This window comes from Bombina bombina, chromosome 1 (genome assembly GCF_027579735.1).
Source record: "Bombina bombina isolate aBomBom1 chromosome 1, aBomBom1.pri, whole genome shotgun sequence".
Lineage (NCBI taxonomy): Eukaryota > Metazoa > Chordata > Amphibia > Anura > Bombinatoridae > Bombina > Bombina bombina.
The window spans coordinates 1011165903-1011190438 of NC_069499.1; the positions used below are offsets into that span (position 1 = coordinate 1011165903).

The 24536-nt window shown below is 37.1% G+C and overlaps 1 protein-coding gene across 1 annotated transcript in view; it reads right to left on the bottom strand.

Annotated features, from left to right (window-relative positions):
* The window catches only part of TOP1 (DNA topoisomerase I), a 268572-nt gene extending 244340 nt beyond the window's left edge, over window positions 1-24232 (bottom strand). Inside the window, exons 1-2 of the mRNA XM_053714593.1 lie at window positions 23996-24232; window positions 23136-23160 (exon numbers count right to left, since the gene is read on the bottom strand). Of these exons, the coding sequence (XP_053570568.1) occupies window positions 23136-23160; window positions 23996-24028 (58 nt within the window). The 5' untranslated portion in view covers window positions 24029-24232. The remainder of the gene's footprint in view (window positions 1-23135; window positions 23161-23995) is intronic.
* Between the last annotated feature and the right edge of the window lie 304 nt (window positions 24233-24536).

Here is a 24536-nt window from a genome sequence, read left to right on the forward strand (position 1 = left end):
TCTGCTATTTAACTGCAATTTATCCTAATACAAAATTAACCGACAATATCAGAACTTGTATAGATGAGTTACTTAGCCAATTCAGACACAGATTTGAACAATACCTAGGCTTATAACTACCAATTTAAAATACAATATACTTCACCAATTTTGAACCAATTCGTAGCGGTCTTTAGGTCATCTCATTTGAAAGAAGGTTTTTGCACAAATCAAGGATAAGTTTTAAGCTCCTTGCTGAAGTGAACTTTTTTTTTTTTCAGGTATATCGCAGCCAAAATCAGATCACTAATTTTCAACAAGTTACAGACAACTCTCTCTTGTGCATTCAACACTCCCATTATATAATCATTGATGACATCATGTGGGTGGCACTACGGGAGCTGACCTTCCCATTGGTTATCTGGGAAGTCTAAATCGGATTGGCCCTTGGAAATTTCATTTTTAACAGCCAGAAAGAACCTTCTGGCTGTAGTTCTCGCAACATAACACCAGGTGGCAGCATACAGTACAACATAGCAATACAATACAGCATTTCTGACATTTTTAAGCAAGTTAATTTTTTTTTTTATAAAATGGTTATTTAATCAGATCACACTCTCTGCATTAATCATATATAACCCCAATTACAGATGGTTAATATTAGGTTATTTTTTCTGATTATTCTGATACCAAATATGTTATATTATTAACATTTTATTATATTAAGGTAATTTAACACTGCTAATTATTAGCTTAAAATGCATTATAATTTTATCAGTATTCTGGCATTTCTATGTGAATAATAGCTTATTTTTAATTCAGTATTGTACTGTATTCCAAGTGAATCCTGTCTATGTAGATCTGAAATAAGAAAATAAATGTTAATAATCACTTCTCTTCAGGTCCATAAACATCTATTCATGTTTTTAAACACACAGAGGCTAAGTAAGATCTTTTGTGTTTTCAAAACATATACATCATTTCTATGTATATCTGAATTTATTTCCTATATAAATATCCCCTGCAGCAATCATCCACCTAATACAATGTGCTTAATTTTAATATATATATATCATGAATCATAATGTAAGTCATTTGTCTTCACTGTATTATCCTAACATTCTAACTTTTCAGTAACTTCAGTTGCCAGACTTTTTGTCTCATACTCACCACATGGGGTCAATCCATGAGGAGTTGTAAGAGTCTTTAAAACAGCATATTTCCTGTTTAGCCAGCAGTGCAGATGAGTATTTGATTTTATTTGTGTCACCTTCCCCCAAGAGGGGTTTTTGCAGTAAGTCTTCAAATAGAGATTCAGTGAGATAGAACTGTTGTATCACACGTGTCAAATTCCAAAGGGGTCCTTGAACACATTCTTTTCTCACCTCACCAAATGTTCTGAGGTTATAAAAATCTGCATATATAGTCAAATGAATAGGGTCACTGAGCTATTTCCTTTAGAAAAGAAATGTTTGTGTTTCAAAAAGGCTCTACTGATCGTCAATCCTGATAGACGTGTATTAGAAGCTGTGTTCAACAAACTCATGTTTAATTAATCCTGAGTTCTCATCTAACATATACAGTGTATAAAATATACATATATATATATATATATATATATATATGTACACATATGTAATATTCATCATAATATTCATATACTCTGACAAAGCGAAGACCAAGTTGCAGCCTTGCAAATCTGTTCAACAGAGGCCTCATTCTTAAAGGCCCAAGTGGAAGCCACAGCTCTAGTGGAGTGAGCTGTAATTCTTTCAGGAGGCTGCTGTCCAGCAGTCTCATAGGCTAAACGTATTATGCTACGAAGCCAAAAAGAGAGAGAGGTAGCAGAAGCTTTTTGACCTCTCCTCTGTCCAGAATAAACGACAAACAGGGAAGAAGTTTGGCGAAAATCTTTAGTTGCCTGCAAGTAGAACTTGAGGGCATGAACTACATCCAGATTGTGTAGAAGACGTTCCTTCTTTGAAGAAGGATTTGGACACAAGGATGGAACAACAATCTCTTGATTGATATTCCTGTTAGTGACTACCTTAGGTAAGAACCCAGGTTTAGTACGCAGAACTACCTTGTCTGAGTGAAAAATCAGATAAGGAGAATCACAATGTAAGGCTGATAACTCAGAGACTCTTCGAGCCGAGGAAATAGCCATTAAAAACAGAACTTTCCAAGATAACAATTTTATATCAATGGAATGAAGGGGTTCAAACGGAACACCCTGTAAAACGTTAAGAACTAAGTTTAAACTCCATGGCGGAGCAACAGCTTTAAACACAGGCTTGATCCTAGCTAAAGCCTGACAAAAGGCCTGGACGTCTGGATTTTCTGACAGACGCCTGTGTAACAAGATGGACAGAGCTGAAATCTGTCCCTTTAATGAACTAGCTGATAGACCCTTTTCTAAACCTTCTTGTAGAAAGGACAATATCCTAGCGATCCTGACCTTACTCCAGGAGTAACCTTTGGATTCGCACCAGTATAGGTATTTACGCCATATTTTATGGTAAATACTTCTGGTAACAGGCTTCCTAGCCTGTATCAGGGTATCAATAACCGACTCAGAAAAACCACGTTTTGATAAAATCAAGCGTTCAATTTCCAAGCAGTCAGCCTCAGAGAAGTTAGATTTTGATGTTTGAATGGACCCTGTATCAGAAGGTCCTGTCTTAGAGGTAGAGACCAAGGCGGACAGGATGACATGTCCACTAGATCTGCATACCAAGTCCTGCGTGGCCATGCAGGCGCTATTAGAATCACTGATGCTCTCTCCTGTTTGATTTTGGCAATCAATCGAGGAAGCAGCGGGAAGGGTGGAAACACATAAGCCATCCCGAAGTTCCAAGGTGCTGTCAAAGCATCTATCAGAACCGCTCCCGGATCCCTGGATCTGGACCCGTAGAGAGGAAGTTTGGCGTTCTGGCGAGACGCCATGAGATCTATCTCTGGTTTGCCCCAACGTCGAAGTATTTGGGCAAAGACCTCCGGATGAAGTTCCCACTCCCCCGGATGAAAAGTCTGGCGACTCAAGAAATCCGCCTCCCAGTTCTCCACTCCCGGGATGTGGATTGCTGATAGGTGGCAAGAGTGAGACTCTGCCCAGCGAATTATCTTTGATACTTCCATCATTGCTAGGGAGCTTCTTGTCCCTCCCTGATGGTTGATGTAAGCTACAGTCGTGATGTTGTCCGACTGAAACCTGATGAACCCCCGAGTTGTTAATTGGGGCCAAGCCAAAAGGGCATTGAGAACTGCTCTCAATTCCAGGATGTTTATTGGAAGGAGACTCTCCTCCTGATTCCATAGTCCCTGAGTCTTCAGAGAATTCCAGACAGCGCCCCAACCTAGTAGGCTGGCGTCTGTTGTTACAATTGTCCAGTCTGGCCTGCTGAATGGCATCCCCCTGGACAGGTGTGGCCGATAAAGCCACCATAGAAGAGAATTTCTGGTCTCTTGATTCAGATTCAGAGTAGGGGACAAATCTGAGTAATCCCCATTCCACTGACTTAGCATGCACAATTGCAGCGGTCTGAGGTGTAGGCGTGCAAAAGGTACTATGTCCATTGCCGCTACCATTAAGCCGATCACCTCCATGCATTGAGCTACTGACGGGTGTTGAATGGAATGAAGGACACGGCATGCATTTTGAAGCTTTGTTAACCTGTCTTCTGTCAGGTAAATCTTCATTTCTACAGAATCTATAAGAGTCCCCAAGAATGGAACTCTTGTGAGAGGAAAAAGAGAACTCTTCTTTTCGTTCACTTTCCATCCATGCGACCTTAGAAATGCCAGAACTAACTCTGTATGAGACTTGGCAGTTTGAAAGCTTGAAGCTTGTATTAGAATGTCGTCTAGGTACGGAGCTACCGAAATCCCTCGCGGTCTTAGTACCGCCAGAAGGGCACCCAGAACCTTTGTGAAGATTCTTGGAGCCGTAGCCAATCCGAATGGAAGAGCTACAAACTGGTAGTGCCTGTCTAAGAAGGCAAACCTTAGATACCGGTGATGATCTTTGTGAATCGGTATGTGAAGGTAAGCATCTTTTAAATCCACTGTGGTCATGTACTGACCCTTTTGGATCATGGGTAAGATTGTCCGAATAGTTTCCATTTTGAACGATGGAACTCTTAGGAATTTGTTTAGAATCTTTAAATCTAAGATTGGCCTGAAAGTTCCCTCTTTTTTGGGAACCACAAACAGGTTTGAGTAGAACCCTTGTCCTTGTTCCGACCGCGGAACCGGATGGATCACTCCCATTAATAACAGATCTTGTACACAGCGTAGAAACGCTTCTTTCTTTATCTGGTTTGTTGACAACCTTGACAGATGAAATCTCCCTCTTGGGGGAGATAATTTGAAGTCTAGAAGGTATCCCTGAGATATGATCTCTAGCGCCCAGGGATCCTGAACATCTCTTGCCCAGGCCTGGGCGAAGAGAGAAAGTCTGCCCCCCACTAGATCCGGTCCCGGATCGGGGGCTCTCGGTTCATGCTGTCTTTGGGGCAGCAGCAGGTTTCCTGGCCTGCTTGCTCTTGTTCCAGGACTGGTTAGGCTTCCAGCCTTGCCTGTAACGAGCAACAGCTCCCTCCTGTTTTGGTGCAGTGGAGGTTGATGCTGCTCCTGTTTTGAAATTCCGAAAGGGACGAAAATTAGACTGTCTAGCCTTAGCTTTGGCTTTGTCTTGAGGTAGGGCGTGGCCCTTACCTCCTGTAATGTCAGCGATAATTTCTTTCAAACCGGGCCCAAATAAAGACTGCCCCTTGAAAGGTATATTAAGTAATTTGGACTTAGAAGTAACATCAGCTGACCAGGATTTTAGCCACAGCGCCCTACGTGCCTGTATGGCGAATCCTGAGTTCTTAGCCGTAAGTTTGGTTAAATGTACTACGGCCTCCGAAATGAATGAATTAGCTAGTTTAAGGACTCTAAGCCTGTCCGTAATGTCGTCTAGCGTAGATGAACTAAGGTTCTCCTCCAGAGACTCAATCCAAAATGCTGCCGCAGCCGTAATCGGCGCGATACATGCAAGGGGTTGCAATATAAAACCTTGTTGAACAAACATTTTCTTAAGGTAACCCTCTAATTTTTTATCCATTGGATCTGAAAAAGCACAGCTATCCTCCACCGGGATAGTGGTACGCTTAGCTAAAGTAGAAACTGCTCCCTCCACCTTAGGGACCGTTTGCCATAAGTCCCGAGTGGTGGTGTCTATTGGAAACATCTTTCTAAATATTGGAGGGGGTGAGAACGGCACACCGGGTCTATCCCACTCCTTAGTAACAATTTCAGTTAGTCTCTTAGGTATAGGAAAAACGTCAGTACTCGCCGGTACCGCAAAGTATTTATCCAACCTACACAGTTTCTCTGGTATTGCAACGGTGTTACAATCATTGAGAGCTGCTAAGACCTCCCCTAGTAATACACGGAGGTTCTCTAATTTAAATTTAAAATTTGAAATATCTGAATCCAATCTGTTTGGATCAGAACCGTCACCTACAGAATGAAGCTCTCCGTCCTCATGCTCTGCAAGCTGTGACGCAGTATCAGACATGGCCCTAGTATTGTCAGCGCACTCTGTTCTCACCCCAGAGTGATCACGCTTGCCTCTTAGTTCTGGTAATTTAGACAAAACTTCAGTCATAACAGTAGCCATATCTTGTAATGTTATCTGTAATGGCCGCCCAGATGTACTAGGCGCCATAATATCACGCACCTCCCGGGCGGGAGATGCAGGTACTGCCGCGTGAGGCGAGTTAGTCGGCATAACTCTCCCCTCGCTGTTTGGTGAAATTTGTTCAAATTGTACAGATTGACTTTTATTTAAAGTAGCATCAATACAGTTAGTACATAAATTTCTATTGGGCTCCACCTTGGCATTGGAACAAATGACACAGATATCTTCCTCTGAGTCAGACATGTTTAACACACTAGCAATAAACTTGCAACTTGGTTATAATCTTTTTTAGCAAAAACGTACTGTGCCTCAAAGAGGTACTAAACGATTAAATGACAGTTGAAATAATGAACTGAAAAATAGTTATAGCATCAAACTTTAAACAACACAACTTTTAGCAAAGGTTTGTTCCCATTAGAAAATAACAATAATTAAATTTGACATAAAAATTACAGAGCAACGTTTTTATTCACAGTCAATATAAAATTCTCACAGCTCTGCTGAGAGAATCTACCTCCCTCTAAAGAAGTTTGAAGACCCCTGAGATCTGTCAGAGATGAACCGGATCATGCAGGAAATATAAGAGTAACTGACTGGAATTTTTTGATGCGTAGCAAAGAGCGCCAAAAAACGGCCCCTCCCCCTCACACACAGCAGTGAAGAGAAACGAAACTGTCATAATTAAAACCAAACAACTGCCAAGTGGAAAATAATGCCCAAATATTTATTCACTCAGTACCTCAGAAATGTAAACGATTCTACATTCCAGCAAAAACGTTTAACATGATAAATACTTATTAAAAGGATTAGTGACTTTTAACAGAGTAGTTCCGGTGAAATACCATCCCCAGAATACTGAAGTGTATACATACATGTCATTATAACGGTATGGCAGGATTTTCTCATCAATTCCATTCAGAAAATAAAAACTGCTACATACCTCAATGCAGATTCATCTGCCCGCTGTCCCCTGATCTGAAGCTTTTACCTCCCTCAGATGGCCGAGAACAGCAATATGATCTTAACTACTCCGGTTAAAATCATAGTAAAAAACTCTGGTAGATTCTTCCTCAAACTCTGCCAGAGAAGTAATAACACGCTCCGGTGCTATTGTAAAATAAAAAACTTTTGATTGAAGTCATAAAAACTAAGTATAATCACCATAGTCCTCTCACACATCCTATCTAGTCGTTGGGTGCAAGAGAATGACTGGGACTGACGTAGAGGGGAGGAGCTATATGCAGCTCTGCTGGGTGAATCCTCTTGCATTTCCTGTTGGGGAGGAGTTATATCCCAGAAGTAATGATGACCCGTGGACTGATCACACATAACAGAAGAAAATCTACTACTCATTTAAAGTTCAGACTAAGTGCTATTGCATTGTCTTGTTATCTTGCATTTGTTGATTATGCAAATCTGTGCTGACTGGTCCTTTAACCCCTTAATGACCAGACAATTTTTCAATTTCATTTTTCAATGCTATTTTTACATTTCTGCTGTATTTGTGTTTAACTGTAATTTTCCTCTTACTCATTTACTGTACCCACACATTATATACCGTTTTTCTCGCCATTAAATGGACTTTCTAAAGATACCATTATTTTCACCATATCTTACAATTTACTATAATAAAAAAATAAAATTATAAAAATATGAGGAAAAAAAAAAAAAAACTTTTCTAACTGACCCCCAAAATCTGTTACACATCTACAATCACCAAAAAACATGCTAAATAGTTTCTAAATTTTGTCCCGAGTTTAGAAATACCCAATGTTTACATGTTCTTTGCAAGTTATAAGGGCAATAAATACAAGTAGCACTTTGCTATTTCCAAACCACTTTTTTTCAAAATTTTGAGCTAGTTACATTGGAACCCTGATATCCGTCAGGAATACCTGAACATCCCTTGACATACATATATACACATACATACATATATATATACACATATATACATATATACATATATACATATATACATATATACATATATACATATATACACACATACACTATATTTTTTTAATTTTATTTTTTTAAGAAGACAACCCAAAGTATTGATCTAGGCCCATTTTGGTATATTTCATGCCACCATTTCATCGCCAAATGCGATAAAAAAAATAAAATAAAAAAACACAAAAAAAAGTTCTCTGGGATCCCCTTTGTTCAGAAATAGACTTATATGGCTTTGGTGTTGCTTTTTGGTAATTAGAAGGCCGCTGTACGCCACACGTGTTTTATGCCCAGCAGTGAAGGCGTTAATTAGGGAGCTTGTAGGGTTAATTTTAGCAGACAACCCAAAGTATTGATCTAGGCCCATTTTGGTATATTTCATGCCACCATTTCACCGCCAAATGAGAGTAAAAAAAAAATTTCAATTTTTCACAATTTTAGGTTTCTCACTGAAATTATTTACAAACAGCTTGTGCAATTATGGCACAAAATGTTTCTAAAAGCTTCTCTGGGATCCCCTTCGTTCAGAAATAGCAGACATATGGCTTTGGCGTTGCTTTTTGGTAATTAGAAGCCCGCTAAATGCTGCTGCGCACAACACGTGAATTATGCCCAGCAGTGAAGGGGTTAATTAGGTAGCTTGTAGGGAGCTTGCAGGGTTAATTTTAGCTTTAGTGTAGAGATCAGCCTCCCACCTGACACATCCCACCCCCTGATCCCTCCCAAACAGCTCTCTTCCCTCCCAAATCCTACAATTGTCCCCGCCATCTTAAGTACTGGCAGAAAGTCTGCCAGTACTAAATAAAGGAGTTTTTTTTTTAAAATTAAAATAATTTTAGCTGTGATGGACCCCTGCCTTAGCCCCCAACCTCCCTGACCTCCCCCCCTACTGAATTGCCGCAATCTTGGGTACTGGCAGTTTGGGTACCCAGTTTGCCCCCAAAAACAAAAAGTATTTTTTTTTTCTTTTGAGCTTTAAACTTTTTCTGTAGTGTAGCAGCCCCCCCCCCCCCCACAATACCCCCGTCTCCCTTCCCCCCCCCAGATTCTTTTAGATTTACATTTTTGTTTAACTTTTTTCCCCCCTCATTGGTGTTAGTGGCTAATGAGCGCGCGCACCCCTACAGGCCCCCCCATACGCTCCTGGCGTGCACATTGCACTTACAGGAACCGGGTAGCGATGGGCCGCCCACCCTCCTCCACTCCCACCCACTAACGAACGCCACCATCGCTACCGGTGCAGAGAGGGCCACAGAGTGGCTCTCTGCATCGGAGTCTTGTAAAAAGGTATTGCAGGATGCCTCCATATCGAGGCATCACTGCAATACCCTGAGAGCCGCTGGAAGCGATTACGATCGCTTCCAGCACTCTGTTAGACAACTGACGTACCAGGTACGTCTATTGTCATTAACTGTTCGTTTTGCATGACGTACCTGGTACGTCAGTTGTCATTAAGGGGTTAAAGGGACAGTATACACCATTTTTCGTATAACTGCATGTAATAGACACTACTATAAAGAATAAGATGCAGATACGGATATACAAATCCGGTATAAAACTGTTTAAAAGCTTACTTAAAGGGACATTATACACGTTTTTTCTTTGCATAAATGTTTTGTAGATGATTTATTTATATAGCCCATAAAGGTTTTTTTTTTTTTTGTTTTTGTTTTTTTAATATAAATATAGTTTTGCTTATTTTTAAATAACATTGCTCTGATTTTCAGACTCCTAACCAAGCCCCAAAGTTTTATGTGAATACTGTCAGCTACCTTCTCCAGCTTGCTCCTGTTTGTGTAAAGGGTCTTTTCATATGCAAAAGAAGGGGGAGGGGGGAGTGTCTTATTTGCCACTTGCAGTGGGCTTTCCAGATACCTTTTCAAACAGAGCCAAACTGACAGCTTCTAAGTAAGTTTTTAAACAGTTTTATACTGGATTTTTATATCAGTATCTGTGCATCTTATTCTTTATAGTAGTGTCTATTACATGCAGTTATATGAAAATGAGTGTATACTGTCCCTTTAAAGGGACAGTATACACTAATTTTCATATAACTGCATGTAATACACACATGTATCCAACTTAAAAGGCACATAAATTAGGTTGCGATCTGTGCATATCCTAAAAAAGCTAATTAAATAAATAGTTTGCATAAAAACAAAATGGTTTAAAAATTGCTGGCAAGTATTTTAAAATAATTTTCAAAAATAAGCAAAATTAAATTACATATCTTAGCCGGCTGGAGCAGCCAAACCCACTCCTCTTATCAGTGTTTAGACACAGGCATTGTATTTCAACTGAAAGGGGATGTTAAATTGACATTCTAATGTAAAACCTACATGCTGCGAATTGTTAAAGGGGCAGTCTACACCAGAATTGTTATTGTTTATTACCCATTCCCTAATTTTGCATAAATTAAGTTATATAAATACACTTTTTACCTCTGATTACCTTATATCAGTTCTTTTGACAGAGGCTTAGATACAAGGGGGCAATTTGCAGACATCCATTTTAGCCAATCAGAGCTGGCTCACCTGAATTCCATGTGCGTGAGCACAGTGTTCTCTATATGACACACATGAACTAACACCCTCTAGTGGTGAAAAACTGTCAAAATGCCCTGAGAAAAGAGGTGGCCTTCAAGGGCTTAAAAATTTGCATATGAACCTCCTAGGTTTAGCTTTCAACTAAGAATACCAAGGGAACAAAGAATAAATTGGTGATAAAAGTAAATTGGAAAATTGTTTAAAATGACCTTCTCTATCTGAATCATGAAAGTTTATTTTGGACTAGACTCTCCCTTTAAGAGTATGCAATTTGTGCATTACTTACCTTAGATAATTGTGTGTATTGCCTTCAAAGGGGGTTAAACAAATAGGTAAAAACCTACTTGGATATAAGCCAGGAGCACATGTCCTGCCTGAGTGTTGCAGGGTATGCTACTCCCCAGTAGAATTTAAAGTGATGGTAAATCCTAGTGTTTTTTTAAAAAATAAAAAAAAAAATTGGATTTACCAGTGCTAAAAATAAAAGGGACTTTCAGTCATGAAGTATAAAATAAAAAAAACTTCATGAGTGAGGTGATGTTTTCCCATCTTAGCAATTAGCCGTGCAGGCCAATCAGCATTATGTTGTATGGCTAGCACGCTATTGGCTAAGAGCATGCTACTAACAAAAAGTGGCTTTGCCATGGACGGCCGGAGGTACTCAGCTTGGCATAAACTTGCTACAAATAAAAAGGTACTTTCAGCATGCAGTTTATTTTACACTTTATAACTGAAAGTCAGCTTTATTTGTAGCGCTGGTAAATCCTAGCGTTTACCATCCCAGTTATCTAGGATCAGTAATGCTAAAATGACACGCAGTAATGTGTTAAGACGCCATCCACATCCTGCAGTCAGCATGCCCTTCTTCCTTTGTTCTGCTACCAATGTAAATGTCCTTTTAAGACCAGAACGTCACTATCTACTTCCACTGCTTGCGACCATGCCTTTATTACCAAAACGGCACAAAACCGCATCCAAAAGTTTAAACTAGGGGGGAAAAATAATATAAAAAAAAATAAAAAAAAAAATCTATGCACGCACAGGATATAGTTTACACATTAACCCACTAATACAGAGTAAGGAGAGTAACTAAAAATTTACACACTGCACGATTTCTGGAATGTGACTTGTACACTTAAGTTTGCACAGTGAATATGACCATAGGCAACGGCAGATTATATAGTAGTCAGACAGCGGAAATGCAGTTCAAAAGGTGAAGCATTAACCCCTTTGGCTATTTTTTTTTCCTGTTGACTGGTAAAAATCAGCATTAGTATCTGTATTATATCAAAGATGATGAAACAACATTTCATATAAATAAAAAAATAAAAAAATAAAAAAGGGAGAAAGCAGTTTATATAAACCATTTATCATATTAAAGGACCAGAATTGTATAATTGACAAATGCAAATACTATGCAATATTTTTTTTACATGCAACTAATGAAATTAGAGTATCAACTAAGTGCAATATAGTCTTCAACTTGATAGAATGTTTATCTAATAAAGACTTGATGATTGACATGTAAATAGCAATATAAGTTTCCTTTTGTTTTATTCATAGTTTGACAGCAAAATATTGAAATTAATTTTGTAACAGTGACACCCAGTGCCTAAGCCCACAATAAGTCTTATCGATTAAAAAATATATGCAATAAAAATTGCTATATAACGATGTGACTTTTGAAAAAGCAAAATATTTGTATATTAGGATAGATTGGAAAATGTAATTTGTGATATACTCTGTGTCCTAAATAGGAATTATTTACGGATGAATTAACCTTAGGGTTAACTGTGTTGAATCCTGATTGGCCTAGAGAAAGATCACAGTAGCCAATTAAACTGTGGAATACGGTTTAAATAAGATAGAAAGAATGGGCAATGTAGTCTAAGTAAGCCTTGGCGAAACATGTTAGACTGCCCGCCTGCAGGTCTCTAGTCTAATTTTCATTTTGGATTTAGCCACCTTTTTGCACTTACCAAGGATTTTGGTTGTATGTATTCGTTTTAGATAATAAAGTGAGGAGTTATTACCTGTGCCTTTCCCTCTCTTTTTCCAATGGTTATTTTTTTTTTTATTGTGTCACGAATTTCAGTTTCCTTTAATTTACCTAACCCTATCATGTGGCAAGCAGCTGTCAATCACAGACATACATATATGCTGTAAACTCTAGTGTATGCTCAGTAAGAGTGGGTGCCTCAAAATGTGCAAAGAGCATGGGGGAGGAAAACAAAACCAACACAAACCTTTGCAATTTACTTCCAATTAAATCAGTTTCATTTTGACTTAAAAAAAAACAAAACAAAAAAAACACGCATTTAAAAAAGGGATGGTCTAGTCAAAATTAAAACTTTCATGATTCAGATAGGGCATGTAATTTTAAAGAAAACTTTCCAATTTACTAACATCCTCAAATTTGCTTTGTTTTCTAGGTATTCTTTGTTGAAAGCTAAACCTAGGTAGGCTCATATGCCAATTTCAGAGCATTTTGACAGTTTTTCACAGCTAGACAGCGCTAGTTCATGAGTGCCACACAAATAACATTGTGCTCATACCCATGGAGTTATTTATGAGTGAGCACTGATTGACTAAAATGCAAGTCGGTCAAAAGAACTGAAATAAGGGTGCATTCTGCAGAGGCTTAGATACAATGTAATCAGAGGTAAAACGTATATTAATACAACTGTGTTGGTCATGTCAAACTGAGGAATGGGTAATAAAAGGGATTTTCACTCTTTTTAAACAACAACATTTTTGGAGTAGACTGTCCCTTTAAAGGGAAAGTTAAGTCTAAAAAAAAAAAACTTCCATGATTTAAATAGGGAATGTAATTTTACATTCACCAATGTTGCTTTGTTCTCTTGGTATTCTTAGTTTAAAGCTAATTCTAGGAGGTTCATATGCTAATTTCTTAGACCTTAAAAATTGCCACTAATCTGAATGCATTTTGACCACTAGAGGGCATTAGTTCATGTGTTTCATATAGATAACATTGAGCTCATGCATGTGAAGTTAACCTGGCATGAGCACCGGCACCGATTGGCTAAAATGCAAGTCTGTCAAAAGAATGGAAATAAGGGGGCAGTTTGGCTTAGATACAAGGTAAGAGGTAAAATGTGTATTTTTATAACAGTGTTGGTTATCCAAAACTAGGGAATTGGTAATAAAAGGATTATTTCTTTTTAAACAACAAAAATTCTGGTGTTGACTGTCCCTTTAAGGTATCCAAAGCAAATTTCATAATTAAAGGGACATAATACTCATATGCTAAATCACTTGAAACTGATGCAGTATAACTGTAAAAAGCTGACAGGAAAATGTCACCTGAGCATCTCTATGTAAAAAAGGAAGATATTTTACCTCACAATCTCCTAAGCTCAGCAGAGTAAGTTCTGTGTAAAAAAAGTTATACTCAACTGCTCCCAGCTGCAAGTAAAAAAATTAAAAAAAGAAAAAATGAAGAAATGAACAGCAGCCAATCAGCATCAGCAGTGCTGAGGTCATGAACTTTTACTGTGATCTCATGAGATTTGACTCGACTCATGAGATTTCATTGTAAACTTCCTTTACCCGATTGGTGAAATAAGATAAGAGTGCACGATGCTCATCCCTTCAGATGTCCCAGGACAGACACACTAAAATGCTGCTTAGAAATCCTTTACAATGGGAGGTGGCTACTGAGGAACTTTTGAGGTAAAATATCTTTCTGTTTTACATAGAGATGTTCAGGAGATATTTTCTAGTCAGCTTTTTACAGCTATGCTGCATCACTTTCAAGTGTTTAAACATTTGGGTATTATGGCCCTTTAACCAATTGATTTAATATAAAATAAAAAAAAATGCTAATTTAGTTTAATATTGGCTCAAAAGGGATAGGAAAGTTAAAAAAAAAAAAAAAAAAAAAAAATTGTACGATTCAGATAGAGCATGTAATTTGAAGACACTGAACCCAATTTTTTTCTTTTGTGATTCAGATAGAGCATGACATTTTAAGCAACTTTCTAATTTACTCCCATTATCAAATTTTCTTTATTCTCTTGGTATCTTTATTTGAAATGCAAGAATGTAAGTTTAGATGCCGACCCATTTTTGGTTAACAACCTGGGTTGTTCTTGCCGATTGGTGGATAAATTCATTCACCAATAAAAAAAAGGGCTGTCCAGAGGTCTGAACCAAAAAATATTAGATACCTTCTTTTTCAAATAAAGATAGCAAGAGAAAGAAAAATAGGAGTAAATTAGAAGTTGCTTAAAATGGCATGCTCTATCTGAATCACAAAAAAAAAAAAAAAAAAAAAAAGGGTTCAGTGACCCTTTAAATTCACTTCTATTTTCATGTGCTTTGTTCTCTTGATATCCCTTGTTGAAAAAGAATACACACATCCTACACTAGTTTGAGCTAGCTGCTGATTGGTGCCTGCACACATTTTTATCTTACATCCAGTGATTAGCGAACTAGATGTGTTCCTCTAACTGACAGTAGTGCAATACCGTTCCTTCAGCAAAGGCTAACAAGAGAATTAAGAAAAATTTGATAATAGAAATTGAAGTTGTTTTAAAATTGTATGTTCTATCCAAATCGTAAAGAAAGGTTGGGGTTTCCTGCCCCTTTAAATTGTAGCCAGGTGGTTGCCCATATCTAGACATTAAAGGGCCATAAAATAAATAATAAATACTCTAATCTGTTAGAGCATGTCATTTTAAGACTATCAATGATGTGGAACTAGCGCTGCTGAATGGATCAGTTGTGTTTTCTGCTTGGGACCAGCAGGGCTCTGCGAACGTGAGCCCCAAGCAGTATTTCCACGGTATGTTTAACACCTATCCTGTTACTAAACGGAGGCCAAAGCATTTTGTAGAGGAAGATATTTTTTTCAATAAAAGAAATTAAGTTACCCACATATGTAATTAGATATCCGATGGTCTGCGTCTAATTTTCAATACACATACTGAAATTAGTTAAACAGTAGCTATACAAATCCCATAGAATTTGAATCACTGTACACTGGAAAAGTTTTAGTTGACCAGGTTGTGACAACTAAGGCATTATTGGTAATATATGTATTTAAATGGACATTGAACCCACATTTTTCTTTGGCGATTCAGATAGAGCATGCAATTTTAAGCAACTTTCTAATTTACTCCTATTAAATGTTCTTCATTCTCTTGGTATCTTTATTTGAAAAGCAAGAATGTAAGTTTAGATGCCAGACCATTTTTGGTGAACAACCTGGGCTGTTCTTGCCGATTGGTGTATTCATTTAACTGACCAATAAACAAGTGTTTTCCAGTGTTTTAAACTAAAATAGCTTAGATGCCTTTTTTTCAAATAAAGATAGCAAGAGAACAAAAAAAAAAAAAAAAAAAAAGTAAATTAGAAAGTTGCTTAAAAAAAAATTAAAAAAAAATTGCATGCTCTATCTGAACCACGAAATAAAAAATTGGGTTCAGTGTCCCTTTAAAGAGACATGAACCGCAATAAGAGAAAAAAAATAAAAAAAAATTGCTTGTGCACTTAAACAGGATATTTTATACACATTTTCTCTGCAACATTTAAGTTATTAAAAAAGGTATTTAGTAGTATACTGTGCTGCTAGAATCCACTGGCGTGAGCTCAATGTTATCTATATGGCTTACATGAACTAGCACTCCCCTGTTGTGAAAAGCTAATACAAAACATATGATCAAGGGGCTGTCTTTAGCGACTTAGAAACATACAGACATTTAGAGGCTTAAAGGTTATAAAGTATATTAATATAACCATGTTTTTTGAGCATATCTGGGGAATGGGTAGTAAAGGCATTATCTATCTTTTAAAAAACAACTTTTGAGTGGACTGTCCCTTTAAGATGAATCCAGTAGGAGATGCCACCATAAGCCAAATAGCAAGTGATTCTTTAGTATCAATTGAGCAAAAACATGCATCTCCATTTAAATGACAAACTTTTTCATGCAACAAAGAAAAACAAAATTTAAAACAATTAACTGCTGCTTGGATGTGTACGAAAGAAATTCTAACTTTAATGCCGCTGTTATGATGCAGTGCAAACAATGGTCATCACTATATGGTTTGGTTTTAGCACCAAGATAGTAAGGTTTAAAGAAAAGAAAATAAGACAAACAGCAAGGATTACTTGCATAATCCTTCTAAAGGACAATGTTGAACGCTAAAACAATTGTTCCGCAGTTATAACAATGTCTTAAGCCAACATTTTAATTTTATTTTAGAGGTTTTTTTTTTGTTTTTTTTTTTAAAACACAGAATTAAGAATTTCACTCCACATTTTTAATCCTGTTTAACTCCAAATACTTCTTTAAAATGATACCGTTACACGTATTTACGCGCGCAAAAAAAAAAAAAAGTGTCACCTGTACTCAAGACTGTTGGGACAGAAAAAGTAATTTCCCAGTGTCCTAAGTTAAAGGGACAGTCAACTAAAAAAAAAAAAATAATATAAATATATATATATATATATATATATATATATATATATATATATATATATATATATATATATATATATATATAATTGTTTATAAAGATAAATACCTTAATTACCAATTCCCCAATTTTGCAAAACCAACATGGTTATATTAATACACGTTGTACCTCTGTGATTACGTTGTATCTAAGCCTTTTCTGACAGCCCCCTGATCACATGACTGACGCATTTAGTACGGTGTGCTACATTTTAAATAACTCCTCGTGCGTGAACACAATGTTATCTATATGGCCCACATGAACTAGAAGTTTCCTGTTGTGAAAAGCTAATAAAAAAAAGCACGTGATAAATTGCGGTCTTTAGAGGTTTAAATGTTATTAAAGTATATTAATAGAACAATGCTAGTTGTGCAAAGCTGGGGAATGTGATATATCTTTTTAAACAATTTTAGTGTTGACTGTCCTTTAAGTGTGTAAGAATTTGGGATGATAGCCTTTCGGGATCTATACTAAACAAATATTGATGATTCTTTTAGATGATTCATATCCAAACTACTTATTCATTGTATTAAACTGAAGTACCTGGGTGTCATAGGGGAAAGTTAATAGCTTTTCACCGCTCTGAAGATGGGACTACTATTTAGATGAGTGCCACTATGCACAAGAAAGGAGCAAGCTTCTAAACTTAAAAGGGACAGTCACGTCCAAAAAAAAAAAAAAAAAAAAAACAACAACTTTCACGATTCGAATAGGGCATGTCATTTTAAACAACTTCCCAGTTTACTTTTATCACCAATTTTGCTTTGTTCTCTTGGTATTCTTAGTTGAAAGCTAAACCTAGGAGGTTCACATGCTAATTTCTTAGACCTTAAAGGCCGCCTCTAATCTAAATGCATTTTGATAGCTTTTTACCACTAGAGGGCATTAGTTCATGTGTTTCATATAGATAACATTGAGCTTATACATGTGAATTTACCATGGTGTCAGCTCTGATTGGCTAAAATGTAAGTCTGTCAAAAGAACTGAAACAAGGGGGCAGTCAGCTGAGGCTTAGATACAAGGTAATTACAGAGGTAAAAACCATGTATAATTATAACTGTTGGTTATGCAAAACTGGGGAATTGGTAATTAAAAGGGACATGAAACCCAAATTTTTTCTTTCGCGATTTAGAAAGAGCATGTCATTTTAAACAACTTTCTAATTTACTTCTATTATCTCATTTGCTTCATTCTCTTGATATCACTTGCTGAAAAGCATATCTAGATATGCTCAGTAGCTGCTGATTGGTTGCTGCACATAGAGGCCTTGTGTGATTGGCTCACACATGTGCATTGCTATTTCTTTAACAAAGGATATGTAAAGAATTAAGCAAATTAGATAATAGAAGTAAATTGGAAAGTTGTTTAAAATGACATGCCCAATCTGAATCATGAAAGTTTAATTTTGACTAGACTGCCCCTTTAAGGGATTATCTATATTTTAAAACAACAAAAATTCTGGTGTTCAGGTACCAATCAGCAGCTTGCTCCCAACAGTGCGTATTGTTTTCCAACAATGGATACCAAGAGAACAAAGCAGATTTAAAAATACGAGGGGGGAGGGGGGGGGGAGAATGACATGCTCTATACAGGTATACCTCACTTTACAGCGCTTCACTTTATAGCGATTCGCTAATACAGCGCTCTGTGGAGCTGAAGTTCAGCCTCCAAGGATTTTGAAACAGTGCTGTAATCATTGTGAAATTGCAAGAAAAGTGACTGGCACCATTTTGTTATGCTTAGTTCACTCTGTTTACAGCATTACAGTGCAATCTGTGTCTCAGTGTTGTAGTCTGGCAAATTTTACTACAGTAATTGTCACTACTTTACAGGTACAGTATTTATTGAATCATAATTGAATACTGTGCTAGTTTTAAACTAAACGTAGCATTAATGCACCCCTAATATATGTTAGTTCAAACATTTTTTAAAGTCTTTAAACACACTGGCAAGTGAATAAAAAGCTAAAACTGCCTTGTTTCACTTTAAGGCGGTTTTCACTTTACAGCGGGGCTCCGGTCCCTAACCCGCTGTATGAGCGGGGTATACCCGTGTCTGAATCATGCAAGTTTAATTTTGACTTTCCTAACTAAAATGTAACTACCCCATTTTAAGTAGAGGTGGGCACATTTAGGTAAAATTTAAAGGGACACTGAACCCAAATTTTCTCTTTTGCATGCAATTTTAAGCAGCTTTCTAATTTACTCCTATTATAAATTTGTCTTCGTTCTCTTGCTATCTTTATTTGAAGAAAAAAGAAAGGAATCTAAGCAATTTTTGGTTTAGAACACTAGACAACACTTGTTTATTGGTCAGTTAAATGAATCCACCAATCAGCAACAACCCAGGTTGTTCACCAAAAATGGGCCGGCATCTAAACTTACATCCTTGCTTTTCAAATAAAGATACCAAGAGAATGAAGAAGATTTGATAATAGGAGTAAATTAGAAAGTTGCTTAAAATGCTCTGAATCGCAAAAGATAAAAAATTTGGTTTCAGTGTCCCTTTAAAATGAAATGTTAATTTTGATGCTTAAGTGCCTGTTTTTTAAAAATTCGATTAAAAACAGGGGCACTTTAATTCATCAAAATTTACATTTCACTCCTGTTGAGAAAAAAAAAAAAAAAAAAAAAAAAAAAAAAAAAAACTTACCTTTTAATCTTCACAGCAGCTCCAGCTTCCTCCACCGTTCGCAAAGCCTCTTCCTGGGTCTAAAATGAGGAATCCGGCTTCCTCCAATAACAGCGTTGAATCAGACACGGATTCCCCGTGGGGAAGCAGTGATTGGAGGATGACCTATCCATCATTTCTGACGTCAGAAAAGGCTTGCAACGACCGGAGCAAGCTGGAGCTGCTGTCAAGATTAAAAATGCAAGGGTTTTTTTTTTTTCTCTCAACAGGAGTGAAATGTATATTTTGATGAATTAAAGTGTCCCTCTTTTTAATAGATTTTTTAAAAACCAGGCACTTTAGCATCAAAATTGACATTCACTAAGTCAGACCTTACAGTCAAGAAACAGTTGTGTCTATATAGAAGTATAGGAACCTCGACTCCCTTGGATTCACCAAGCCCTGCTCTCTAACACAATGGAAACAAATAACTAAATGCTAAATTCTACCAATACATTTTTAGGAGTTTCTTTTAATCTTTAAAAAGGGACAGTCTATGCCAGAATTGTTATTGTATTTAAATGGACACTGAACCCACATTTTTCTTTGGTGATTCAGATAGAGCATGCAATTTTAAGCAACTTTCTAATTTACTCCTATTAAATGTTCTTCATTCTCTTGGTATCTTTATTTGAAAAAGCAAGAATGTAAGTTTAGATGCCAGACCATTTTTGGTGAACAACCTTTATTACCCATTCCCCAGTTTTGCACAACCAACAGTTATATTAATACACTTTTTACCTATGTGATTACCTTGTATCTAAAGGCTCTGCAGACCGCCCCTTATTTCAGTTCTTTTGACAGACTTTCATTTAAGCCAGTCAGTGCCCTCATAAGTAACTCTACAGGCATGAGCACACTGTTATCTATATGGCACACATGAACTAACACCATCTAGCTGAGAAACTGAAATGCATTCAGATAAGAGGCAGCTTAGAAATTAGCATATGAATCTACATAGGTTTAGCTTTCAAAAAAAAGAACCACCAAGAAAACAAAGCAAATTGGAAAGTTGTTTAAAATGACATGCCCTTTCTGAATCATGAACGTTTAATTTTGATTAGACTGTCCCTTTAAGACAAATGGACTATATGTTTTACACAAACTAAACAGTGCTGGATAAAGTTTGTATCGGTGCTATTTAATTCCTTTCTTTAGAATAAATGGTTTGCAATTCATTAGTAATTTTAAAATGCTTTTAAAACTGAGCATTGTGGTAACAAACTATTTGAAAACTCAAGTGAGTTTCTTATCTCCCTTAGCTGTGGTGAACAAACTAGATGTAAATGCTGGGCCGGATATACCATTAGGCAGAGTAGGCATGTGCCTATAGGCGCCTTCCATAGAGGGGAGCCCTTTTTTTTCTGCAGACCTCTGCAGCTCTGCCCTCACTCACCATAGTAGATAATAACTTCCCCAAAACAAAGATGGCCGCCCTGCTGACTGGTCCGGTCCGTTACTCCAGTGAATGCGGACAGAGCAGCCTGACAGTAAGCGTGTGGGGGTTAGTTCTTTTATGGGGAGTGAGAGCGAGTGACTATTTGTGTGCTATTACAGAGCGCACGGTGGGCATGTATCAGCTGCAGCAGCGGCTATCAAAATGACAGATTGTACAGTCAGAGGGCAGTCTTTCATATAAAATACCATAGGTATGAATATTATTGCTAAAATGCAAATTGCCAGGGTTGTTGCACAGGATAAACACACTTTAAAAGAAAAGACCCTTGGTTGATTGTGCACATTGCAGGCTCTGTCAGCAAAGTTTCTAAAGAAAGCCCCAGTCTACACAAACTGCACTTTTTTTTATATTAAATATATTTAAAAAAAAAAAAAATACTGTTCTGACTGGGATCTCATCATACTGGGCAAATACTCTCTGGAGTGTTTTGTTATACATCATGGACCTTTTATGGGGCAAAATTAGCAGCTGCTGTAAAAAAAAAAATCCTAAATTCTATAAAGTTTTAGGCTGTATCTATAGTTTCATACATGTGAACTGGGAGCGCTTTAGATTTTGGTGCCTATAGGCACCTGGTCTGGAAATCCGGCCCTGTGTAAATGAATTTGATCACTGATCTAAGCAATCATGTTGTAGTATGTGGCATTTTACAGAATACTTAGGTTACAGAATTTGAATGTCCTCTAGGGAGTGTAAAATATGCAGTTTTTATACAGACCAAAGTTTTGGGAGTTTTGTTTTTTGTTGAATTACAGCAATAATTTCTGTTTTTCTTTAATTGTATAATATTTTCAGTAATTTATTGGGAATTAAAGTTGAATACCCTTTCAACAAGTTGGCTGTGGAAAACATAATGCAGAGGCTAACACATATTTCAAATTTTAAACCAACATGAATATGAAAGATTCACTGGCAACATATATGAAGCAGACAAGACTAATTGGATAAAGGGATATAGAAAATCAAAAAATTAAAGGGCTATGAAATCCGAAAATTCTTTTGTGATTCAGAGGAAGAAAAAAAAAAAAAAACAACAAAAAAAAAAAAAAATTCCCAATTTACTTCTATAATCAAATTGTCTTCATTCCCATAGTATTCTTTGTTAAAGAGATACATAGGTAGGTGTTTGGAGTACTACATAGCAGGAAAGAGTGCTGCCATATAGCGTTTTTTGCAACTGGATAACATTATTGCAAAACTGCTGTCATATAGTGCTACGGACACATGCAGGCTCCTGAGCTTACCTCATTATTCAACAAAAGATACAAAGAGAACAAAGACAATTTGACAGATGTAAAATTATAAAGTTGGTTTAAATTGCATGCTCTATATGAATCAGGAAAGGGGATCCTTGCAATCTGATTGGTCAAGTCTGACAAATATTGAAAAATATTAAGTCAACTGCAATGGAAGAAAAATTTTACTAACCAAATAGATCAGGAGAAAAGTTACTAACTTTATTAAAAAGTTACATTAATTTTCCCCCAGGTATGTTATGGTACTCAACATTTCTTTTGAGGTGATAGTTATAAATAGGAAGTAAAAAAAATAATCATAAAATTTGTGAATGTATTTAATTTTAAACATAAATGAATGTCACACACAATTGTGAATAAAACATACCAGGAAACACAACCTTTATACAAAGCTATGCAAACCAGAGTGTAAACATTAGAGCATGTTAAAATAATCCAAATGTTTTCAGATGTGTCTCTAAAATAAAAGTAACAAAAAAGGCATGCAATTCACTAGTGGCATTCAATAAATAGCATAGGCAACCCACAAATTAGAAACAGAAATGAGTATTGTGTGATTTACGATTACAAAGGTTTAGTTTAATATGAAGCAACGTGTTCTATAGCATAAGATTGACAGGCCTCTCAGCAGCCATGTCAGCCTGCAGTCCAGGCCCAGCAGAGACTCACTCGCACACAGCCTCACACAGAGACATGGAGAGAAAAAAGAAAATGGCGCAGAGACTAAGTCCCCACCGACTGAAAGCCGATTTTCAGGATGTGAAATCGAGGTGGAAATGCAGACTTAAAGACTAGAAAACACGGGAGAGGGCCAGACCGGTTCGAGCTGAAACGATATATTAAGTTTATAAGACGATATGATTTTGTGGAACGGAGATGGAATAGGCTAGATGTGAACAAAGGGGCCGGTAAGGGAGCAGACGGGACTTAGTCTCTGGACGCCATGTCTGCCCTTTATAGAAAAGGAAGGAGAGAAAGAGGAGGGGGAGGGAAAGAAAGAGAAGAAAAACAGGTCACAGAAACCCGATAAAACCCTATATTACCCCCTAATAAAGCACTACATTCACATCTACAGTTCCATAAAGTTGGGGACCCCAAATACTTACCATTCGCCCGAAAATCCGCCTCAATCTGCGGGAAGGAAAAAATCAAATCAGATGCAAGACTTAATTTGTAAACACTAAAAACTAAGATTATGACCCCCCAAAATCTAAGGTTGGAGTGGAATATTGTTCTATTTACCGAATTAGTTTTATAAGCATATAAAAGAACAAATACATTAAGGGAATTATAGGGTATACTACCTCAACTATACTTGCAAAAATAACATAGTATAATCTATAGGTATGTTGAGATGCCTGTAATAGTTTGGGGTGCAGGCCACTACTGATATATACAAAAGCTTTGGTATAAAATGGGGTACAGTATTTAATGGGGTGATAGCTGGATTTGCAAGCATCACATCTGTAACCTTCACCAAGGAAGAAAACATGCATATGTTGCAATAAGTGGGGTCAAAAGAGGCTATAGGGGTTCATTTTGTGGGTATTGATTTCCTTTGTAGTACTGGCAAACAAATCAAACTAATACTTCTTCGATTTTAAACAAATTTAGGGTCAAAGGAAAAGCATGTATATTTATGTAACTGGAACTTACATTCTATAGTAATTTGTACTAAAATACCGGTATTAACCCCAAGACTACAAGAGGGGGCAGCCATCCAAAAGGTTAAATTTATATATTGTGTCAATTTTCTAACATGTTTCCAGTACTAGAGTCGAAAAGTGTACAGCTCATCTCAAAGGAAGTTCTAGGCATTTCTATATGCTTCCTGAGAATATGAATACAGGCTCAGCATTCGGTGAGTGGGTTTAAGAATCTAAAGATTGTAAGAGTCTGGTGCAAGATCTCGCCTACCATGTGGTTCGAGGGTCAATTGAGGGGCTTTAGGAGATACCCTGCTTACCTGTGAGTCGTTGAGAAGCTGATCTCCACTCATTCTCAACCGGGGTTAGATATATGAATAACGGGGATCTAAGAGTGTATTTAAGAAAAATATAAGCTGTCGCAGGAGAAACAGAATTGTTTAATAATGTAGTGCTCTCTCGTATTGTGTGGCTGGGAACGGAGCCGGGCAGAGCCAAGAAGAGCAGCAGCAGCAGAATGAGAGTGGGCAGAGACACTCAGCGGATTGTGTAACTGACTAAGTCCCGATTTCAAGTCACAGCGCATGCGCTACAGAATTTAAAAGGACAAGCATGTATTTGCATATGAAGTCCCGCCCCTTCCGTCAGTCTGCCTTTTGCTTCCTACTAGAGTTGAAGTTCCAACTTTCAACAACAGACAGTCAGTCACACTCACACAGACACAGATTATTATGGATATGTAGCTACTGTGTAGCTGGTGCCTATTTGTTTTACTACTTTTATGTTTTAGTCGATATCACATATATAAATAAGTAGTGTTGCATTTTTAAAGTTAAAGTAATATAAAGAAATCTGATGTTC